This window comes from Buceros rhinoceros, unplaced genomic scaffold (genome assembly GCF_000710305.1).
Source record: "Buceros rhinoceros silvestris isolate BGI_N320 unplaced genomic scaffold, ASM71030v1 scaffold5538, whole genome shotgun sequence".
In the NCBI taxonomy this organism is placed as follows: Eukaryota; Metazoa; Chordata; class Aves; order Bucerotiformes; family Bucerotidae; genus Buceros; species Buceros rhinoceros.
This window is the reverse complement of record NW_010427320.1, coordinates 25991-35486: the sequence shown is the minus strand read 5'-3', so window position 1 is coordinate 35486 and position 9496 is coordinate 25991. Positions and strand designations below refer to the sequence as shown.

Below are 9496 nucleotides of genomic sequence, written 5' to 3'. Positions count from 1 at the left end.
CTTGGGTTTGGCAGCCTTTCACTGAACTGATTTCAGAGGCTTTGTAGGTTTCATGGTTTTGATTTTTCGTGTTATTTACTTCATTTCTGGTTGGGTGACAAGCTCAGCCCTTATGAGGGGTTTGCATGCTTCTGAGCTGGGATTCAACTCATCTGTAGAGTTGTGGTTGTGATTAGCCTGGCGCTTGTATCCTCTGCTGGCTCCAGTTTTACCAGCTGGAGAAGTTATTGCCCATAGCTTGCTCTTAGGTCTTGGTGACCATCTTTCTACCAGATGCTGCCACCTCCTTGGGTAACTTGTTTCAACTTTGTCTGTGAACTTGCCTTAATCCGCTATTGACAAGAAGAAATGGTTTAGGTAAATAAGATCTGAAATACTGGGGAGAACAGCAGGATGATGCAGTTTACCTGAAGTTTAGAGTCGATCTCATTTAATTTTCCATAATGTCATGATAGCTTTTTATTCTGCCAAAAATTAACTTTAGTGGAACAAAATCACAGAATCATCTGGTTGGAAGAGACCTTTAAGATCATCAAGTCCAACCAACAGTAACTCATTGGATCTGTTCAGTGGGAGTTTACTTTGCCCACAGTGGTTTTCTAGGAAGCGTATGTGCCTTTATGGTGATGAAGCTGTTTCTAGAGCTGCTGTTGTCCAAGTTGACACTTAGTTCTGCTTTCATTCTAACTGGCACCAGAGTGCTTTGAAGAATGTTAACAATGTTTGGCCTGAAATCTGTGTTTTATGTCTTTCCCCTGTCTCTTCTAAGGGATACTGTTGCTTTTTTGGAGTGTTTGGAATGGTGTTGTTAGAGGACAGAGAATGCACAAGTTCTATGAATGTGTCAGTGTTCAGTGTTGGTGCAACTGGTGGCTATCAGCGAGTGTTGTAACTGTGTTGCTGTAATAGCAAAATCTGCCGGTTTACCCAAGTATTGTATTCTAAACCTTAATCAGCCTCTGTTGACTTGAAACAGTGACCTTAAATAACTGGAACAGCTTTCCAGCTCCAGAGCTTGTCCTTGGGTTGTCTTGCCAGTCATTGTGGCTTTACAATTGCATTTTCATATAATTAAATATTCTTCTGTGCTGTGCAAAAGGCATGCAGAGCAGAAGCTGTGGGTCTGATGAGTGATGTCAAATGCACAAAGTAAATGCATTTGGAAAAAAAAATTCCCCTCTAATCTTCTTAGCAGTAAAGGTCACCTTGAGGTGGAACATATTGTTTGGGTGCTCCATTCTCTACCCTCGGCCTCCCTGTGGAAGATCTCTGCCCTGAAACTGAGCGCATTTAAACTTACCCGAGGTCTCAGAGCTTGGTGCCTTGTTAGGAAGTTTGCTTATTCTCCCAGTACTCAGATTGCTCCAGCCACAGTAGCAGAGAGGAAGCTGATGGCTGTTACGCTCTTGTGGTGTGGTTTCATCTCAGCTCTGCCAGCCAGCATTGTCATTTCTGTGATTAAAAATGCGAGGTAGATTTGCCTTGCTGGAAACTAAATCCGTAAGTTGTTTCGTGGACTTTGTTTCTGTTTTGCTTATGAAATTTTGCATTTGCATTGGCATGGATAACTTCCTGCTTTTTGTCTTGTTCAGCAGTTCAGGTGTTTAATATTACCTGTGAGAAGAGCAGGTGGTTTTCAACATCAGCTGTCCTGAAGAAAATCAGGGAGAAAATGCAATGCTTAATTGTAGCAAAATTTCTCATTAAAGACACAGCTGACCTGTTTCATTTTCTTTCCTTATGCAGGTAATGATTTTCATTTTCTCGTGTCATTCTCTTGAAGAGAGGAAATGATTGTAGTGGAACGTGTTACAAATAAGTCAGTGATACGGAGCCCGCGCAGTTCAGAAACGTTCATAGCAGAGCAAATATAGCCCTTTTTTTTGTTTGTGTTCTGGAATCTGTCTTGTTAAAAAGGGAAATAAAAATGACGACTTCGTCTATTAGACGGCAGATGAAGAACATTGTGAACAATTATTCAGAGGCCGAAATAAAAGTTCGGGAAGCGACCTCTAATGACCCCTGGGGTCCCTCTAGTTCATTAATGACTGAAATAGCAGATCTGACTTACAACGTTGTGGCCTTTTCTGAAATTATGAGCATGATCTGGAAACGACTGAATGACCATGGCAAGAACTGGCGACATGTCTACAAGGCCCTTACTCTGTTAGATTACCTGATTAAAACTGGTTCTGAGAGAGTGGCGCAGCAGTGTAAAGAAAATATTTTTGCTATCCAGACGTTGAAAGATTTTCAGTATATTGATCGAGATGGTAAAGACCAGGGCATCAACGTGAGGGAGAAATCCAAGCAGCTAGTGTCTCTTCTGAAGGACGATGAGCGACTCAAGACAGAGAGGGCCCAAGCCCTGAAGACCAAAGAACGCATGGCTCAGGTGGCTACCGGAGTGGGGAGCAATCAGATCACCTTTGGCCGAGGCTCCAGTCAGCCAAACCTCTCCACCAGCTACTCGGAGCAGGAATATGGAAAGTCTGGAGGATCCCCAGCTTCTTACCATGGCTGTAAGTACAGGAAAAGGCATATAAAAGAAGTTCTGCTTCCTTTGAGAGATTTTGTATTCTGCTTTGCTGTGGAGGTGACGGCAAACTGCCTGCCTGGGGGATTAACGCGCTGACTGCAAAGGGGCTTTCTGCAGTGGTTGGGCCTTTGGAGGTCTGTTCCGTGGCACCATCATCTCCTCAAACGACTGGTTAAATGTTTGGTTTGGAGAGGATGTCTGTATTGACGTGAATCGATTTAAAAAGCAGTTGTTTACTGTCAGTTCTCCACGACAGAGTTGTCATGCTGCCTTTGTCGACATGTTCAGTGTTTGATGTGATAGGCCCCCAACCTCAGAACAGAGATTGCGAGTGGACTTTTGTGTTTGCTTCTAGTTTTGAAAAGAGTGCTTAAAAATTTGCTGTGTTGAGGGCTTGTTTAGGTATAATTTTTAAAAAAATCAGAAATGCAGAGTATTTCCTGGATCATTTTGCGGCTTTATGTGGATGCTCTTTTACTTTGGGAAGAGTAGTGGTGTATAATACCCTTTATTGCTTGCTCAGCAGTTCTTAGAGCAGCAATGCTTTGAATATGTCTGTTTGTTTATACTATCAGCAGCTGGTATGCCAGTATCAGTACTAAATACTATATTTCATTCTTAAGAAAATAATACTGTGATGCGGGAAGAATGGATTCTTTATACCAGTGCTTGGGGGAACTCCCTTTCATCTTCGGAAGAGGCCTGATTTGGCACTAAATCCTTCTTAATATAAGTAATGATCAGATGAAAGCTGCTTTGGCTGGAATGTCAGTGGTTGTGGTCTAATTCTGAAGGAAAATCTTTTCTTTAAGTGAATGCTTATAGTGTGTGGAGGACTGTAACTGAGCCAGTGTGGTGAATCGATTGAGCACCAGTTTTAAGAATCTTAGGTTTGGCATGTGCTGTCCCCAAAGCACTTCTCAAGTGATAAATACAAGGCTGGTGTCAGTTCCTCTGACGAACAGACGTTTTCTGTCCAGGGCAGTAGGAGGGAGCAGGATAAGTCAAGCTGGGATGAAGAAAAACTGTCCAGTTAAAACTATGGAGAAGAGCAGGGAAAATTATTTTTCTTTCCAAAGGAAAGATTTTTAGGATGCAGATCCAGAAAAAGTGCATGAAGGTTTCCACATATGGGAAGGTTTTTCTCTTTAATTAGCAGCAGAATAACAAACATGTCATTTTTTTCTACAATAACCATACCTGAGCACTGGCTCGGTGAGACTTTTCAAAGAAGAACATGTATATTGTTATCACAACAACAACTTTTTTTTTTCTTTGGGGATCTCTGGCTACAACGAAAATTCTTAATTTAGAAGATAGCTTGAATAGTTGTTTTCAACTGTGGTAACAACCAGTTGTTTTCAACTTCAGGACTGAAATAACAGCCACCCCGGTATGCTGAGCACACCTTTGGTTTGGTCCGGAGGGTTATTGCCTCACCAGCTCTTCGCTTTAATTAGCGCGTGTAACTGTTGTTTGTCATGTTAAATGCTACCAGAGGCTTCAGACTGTTCTGCAGAGCCAGGATTGAGCAATGCAGGGTGTGGATTGGACTTGTTGTTTCTTGGACGCTTGAAGAATTTTGATGGGGGACTAGCTGTCAAGCAGCAAGTTTGATTATTCTTTCGGTTCAGAGTGTGGGTTTATGGGACACTCTTGCTGCCCCATGTATGCCTTTGCTGTGTCTCTCTCTTTGCAGGGTTGCTTTTGAGGTAATGATTTCTTAATCTTTTTTTTTTTTTTCCTTCTCCATAAGCATGTACCTAAGAAGCTTTAGAAATACCAGGTTTGGGTTTTTTTTTACCCTCTTTAGGTTCTTCTCTATTGTAGACTCTCCTGGACTTGAATTATCTTTCAGCAACAATACAGATGATTGTTAGCTTTTGTCTTTTGAAGTTTTAAGATGTTTCTTTTATGGTTTAATTGAGTATAGCAAAGCAAACCAGCACCTTACACAACAGCTGCGCTGAGTGCTTCAAATAATGGAAAAAAAGTATGTAGAGCTTTGTCCTTTATCCTAGGAAACGAGGAAGGAGTTTCATCAAAATTGAGACATTTAATCTGTTACATAAATGTAGGGTTATTTTTGTGCTTTCTAAATTTAATGGAAAAGATGCTTTTCATTATTTAAAGTGAAAGGGATTGTATCCATCATGTTTTCTTTTATTCCAGAACAATAATTCTCTTTTGTTCTGAAAATAGGGATTTGGTAAAATATATGAAAGGCATCAAGTTGTACCCAGCTCCTGGGAAACACTCTCCTCATAACCACGTTAAGATGTGGTTGCTGTGCTGTATGTTCTAGTAGAATTGCCTTTCATTCCCCTGAGCCTTTGAAGAGGAGATGAGAGACATTTAGATTCACCATCTATAGCCTGAAATTTGCCTATTAAAACTATACATCCACCTGTTTGCTAAATATTTTGCTTGTCTTTATTAACATGAAAATATAAATAAAGTTTGGGGGAGCATAACAGCCCTTTTACTCACATGGCTAAAGGAAATGTTCCATCTCTCAGTGTTCCGGTGTTCGTGCATTTTACTGCTGTTCTTGCTAGGTGCAGTGGGTGAGGTTTGCACTTTCTACTTTAAAAGATTGTGTTTGGCTATGAAATATCTTTTTTGATACTTTCTTTCAGAAGAAAAGAAGCTTGAGCTGGCTGAAAAAGCTTCGTAGTTTCTCCTGGACAGATTACCAGGAGAAAAAGTAACTTGCAGTGGATAATGTGTCCAGGTTGTGACTGAGGGATCTCTTCCCCCTTCCGTCAGTTACAGAGTGCAGTATTGGATATGTCAGTGGAGCTGGTTTTGCTCAGTTTCTTCAGACCGTTGAGTCAGCTGCACTGTGCAGCTTCAACTGTAAACACTGTGATGCTCGAAGTACTGCTCTGCTCTAGCTGCTTAAGCATGTGTGTAGGCTTCGATCTGACAATGCACATAAGAACTGCGTTTTGTATTTGATGTGGAGCCAGAAGGGCTTTTCTTGTAGAGCGGCTGCTCTTTCTGTCCCCAAATTATCCATAATGAAAAAATGCAAGCAGTATTGATAGGCTGCACGGTGCAAGAGAACTCAAGATGGAAAAGGATCTCTTGACCGATGAACCATCATCCCCCACTACTGCAGGCAAAACACGCTGGTAGATAAAGACATTATCCCAGTCTCTTTGCAGAAATTTTGATCTCATCTCTAACAAGCCTTTAGACACTGTGGAAAGTGATATGGTGGAGCGTGATGGTTTTTAATAAAATCCTTCCCCCAAAGCTTTGCCTTAATGGCTTTGTTGGCCCTGAAGATCTCTGTGCTGTAAAGCTTGTGTAATTCTAGGGAGCACATTATGGAATGTGAATATCACTGCCTGTCGATGCAAAGATTTGCAGAAGTATTAGTATGCCTTTGCTATCTGGTCTCATAATCTATAAATGGAAGCCAACGGAGGTACTGTAAAGCTAGCAGCAAAAATAAAGCTCCTCCCAGCCTCCATCTTGTCAACAATTTCTGACATACTGGCCAGTTGGCCAGCTTCAAGCCAGGGGCAATGAATGTTCAGATTAGGAGCTATTAAATATTCCATGACAAAATACATGCAGAAATTTTTATTTCTTTTGGAAAATGTGTGGGAAAACTCCATTTTTGTATGGAGTTGGGTGACATCTGATAGAAGGTTTTATTTCATGTTAAGGGAATGTTCTTGTGTGGTGCTGAAACCAGACTTGCTGGGGAGAGGAAGGAATATGAGGTCAATATCTGAAGTCTTTTGGAGCAATAGTTCCCCACCCCTAAGCTGACTTTGTGGCTAAATAGTGCCTTTATGCCAGATGTTAGTCACCCAGTTTTAAAGACTTCAGCCTCTTGTTTCCAGCCTTGTTTCACCTACAGCTGCCAGTGACCACTTAAATAGGATTCTGGATTTATAGCTGCATGGGAAAAAGTAGGGTGTGCTTAATATAGACCTCTTAAGTCTGAACTGTGATGCTGCTTCAAGCCTGGGAGTGCATTCATTAGAGGTTACTGGTCTTGATTAGGTCCCACATCTAGGAACTATCTTTTTAAAACATTCTTTCATCAGAGGCTTGCACAGGAACATGAATATCACGCTGCTGCTATGCTGGAGTTGTCATTGTCAGCCTGGCAGAAGCATAACCCACAGTTACTTTGGGGCAGAGCTTAGAGTACCTGCAAAATGCTGTGCTTGAGCACCTCGGGCATGCAGAAGTTCTGAGGAGCCAGAGCAGGAGAGGAGGGACTTGGAGAACCTTGTTCTTTCTCAGCTGTCTTGGGAGCAGGTCGGTTGTGTTGTCTTTAGCAGACTCCCTGGGCTGCTGCAGTTGTGCTGTGGCTCGGGAAGCAAGTGGTGACATCTGCTGCACCTCCTTATGACTGGGTGGTTACAAGAGTCAGAAAAATGGTGGAAAAATGCTCTATTTGGAGGGAAGAGAGTAAAAAAGCCAATTCCTTGGCGCCTTTGCCTCCAGAAAGCAGTGTCTGTGAATTAGTTTCAACTTTGAAGGATCATTGGTAAATGCTGGTCCTCTCCCTGTGCTGCCTTCATGTTTAAACCCAAGCTTACTGAAGCCCCACTTTATAAAGAGGTCCCAAAGCAGGACCGACCTGTGTTACTCTGGGTTGTTCACGTGCCCTTTCCTCTGGCCATCTGCTGCCTGGGGCTTGGATTGCACTTAGAAATGTTGGCAGAGCAAACCTGGTGTGTGTTTAACGTCCCGATTTCATTTACACAAGCAGGGCAGCGTAGGGAGCACTGCAGCGCACACAGCGTGACCTGATTTTAGAGGAGCACGTTGCCCGGAGGTAGGCTGCTTGGCTCAGCAACTAGGTCCATTACACACCCAGCCTATTTGATAAAAGATGGGTGAAAGAGGGACTGAAAAGGGCTGTGATGGATGGTGTGAAATGCGAAGTGTGTTAACCTTACTGTAAAGGTTTGGGGAGCAATTTTCTGTAGCTGAAATCATGACTTTTAATATTTCCAGTGATTATTCACATCAAATTGACTCATTATTTAAAAACAGGTATGTGAAACATCAGCAAGTTTGTGTTCACTCAACTGTTTCAGCTTTTCTTCCCTCTATCTTGGAGTAGAAAATCAGTGGAATTACTAATTTGAGTTGGACACTACAGGAAATTCAGAATGCTCCTAGTTTTAAAGGGATTTTTAAATAATCTGTTCTGCATTTGAGGGGTTCGATTGGCTTTTTGAAAGTACCCCATCTTTACTGGAATAGTCTGTCATTTGAAAGGACTAGAAAGTGGGATCTCCTCTAGGTTCCCAAGTGAATTGCTATCACGTTCCAAGTTGTTACCTTGATATTATTCTGATTTTTCAAGTCAGCCTTGGTTTTGTTTGCCTCTGAAGGTGGGCCAGTTGGGTGAGAAAGCAGCTTTTCTTTCTGAACAGATCTGATCAAGGACTGAATTCTGTCCTTAAGAATGCCACTGGGAAATGATGAAGCAGGGGCTTGTTCTCCCCAGCACTCTGTGCCATCGCTGTGTGACATAAAAAAAACCCAAAAAGCCAAGCACACGCTTCTGCGTGAAAAAACCCAGTCCGATTGTCATTGATAACGTAGGCAATGACTCTGCTTTCTTGCTGTGTGCTGAATATACACGAACTCACTAACTTAAACCTGTAGACATATCCAGAGGGCTTCTCGTGTAGCCGAAACTCAGCAAATGACCAACAGATCCAAAGGAGAAAGACGTCACAGCTCGTGCTAGAGACAGATGGTGGAGCAGAATCCTGCTTTAGTGATTAACGGCGCTTGGAAATGATTTCCTTGTGCTGCAGCTAGAGTCGTGTCGAGGAGAGAGCCCGGCCTGGCGGTGTGTCTCCCTGCCACAGCAGACCCACGCGCTGGGGCCAGGATCTCCAGATCCTCAACGCAGCAACAAAGCAGGGCTTAGCAGGTCAGAATTGATCTATTGAGGCCCATCTTACATAAACATCTGAGTTAACTGTCATGTGCTGTGGGATAAGAGATCCTTTGTGTGGCAGTGATACTGTTCCTGAGGCAATAACCTTTATGCTGGATCCTTGCGACTCAAACGTTGATGCAGGACAAGGCCGGTTATAATGCCATGGGAATTCAGGAGCAAAGTTGCTGGATAAAACATGTCAGATTACTACCAAGAGCAATGCTTTGAATTTCCCTTAATTCTTTTTCAAAAAACATGCTGGCAGCTATTTAATGTAGATGGTTTTATAACCACTGCAGAGTTCAAATGTAAAATAGCCACATTTTTATCAATGTTGTTTAATGTGAGGCCCAAGGATGGATTTCAAATTGTCAATTTTTTCCTTTTCTTGAAAGAGGAGCTGAAGTGCCTTTTAGAGTTAATAAAGCCAAGTAGAACGAGTTACTGAAAAGCCTAAAAGTGAAAAGAAATAAGCTGTATCTGTGAGACCCCTTATTATCTGTGTTCAGATCGTGGAGCTGCTGAATGCTGGACTCTGTTGGGAGCTGTGAGGTCATGTAGCTCCCTGCCAAAGCAGTCCTGCCATTCCTGTGCACGGCTGGGAGGCAGGACCCGCCATGGGAGGGCCAGGGGGACCCTTGGAGTTGGGCATAATCCTGCTTCCTGCAGCTTTTTAGCGCAGAAATGCACTTAAACGCTGAAAGTGGTGAGCACTTTCAGTAGGTTCTTCATGTGGAAATGCAACAGAGCGAACCCATTTCACGTCAGTTTTAAAGTCATTCTACCATCAGCTGCTTAGTTGTTAATGGAATATAGTTACGTCAACAGAGATGAAAAAGATCCTGTGCAAAAAGTGCAGGAAATCACATTCTTCCCCACAACTGCAGTGAAAGAACAGAAGAGCAGAAGGTCCCTCCCTGGTCGAGGTCCAGTTGCCATCTGTTTAGGTGACTCTGTTGGTGTCCCATTTGTATGTGTAGCCAGCTCTAGTTTTAAACCAGTTATGACTCCTTCCTTTTATAATT

General features: G+C 42.6%; 1 protein-coding gene across 1 annotated transcript in view; it reads left to right on the top strand.

The window, feature by feature from the left end:
- The first annotated feature begins 1752 nt into the window (after positions 1-1752).
- Positions 1753-9496, top strand: part of EPN2 (epsin 2) — a 19275-nt gene continuing 11531 nt past the window's right edge. The window contains 2 exon segments of the mRNA XM_010141839.1: positions 1753-2522; positions 4296-4298. Of these exon segments, the coding sequence (XP_010140141.1) occupies positions 1928-2522; positions 4296-4298 (598 nt within the window). The 5' untranslated portion in view covers positions 1753-1927.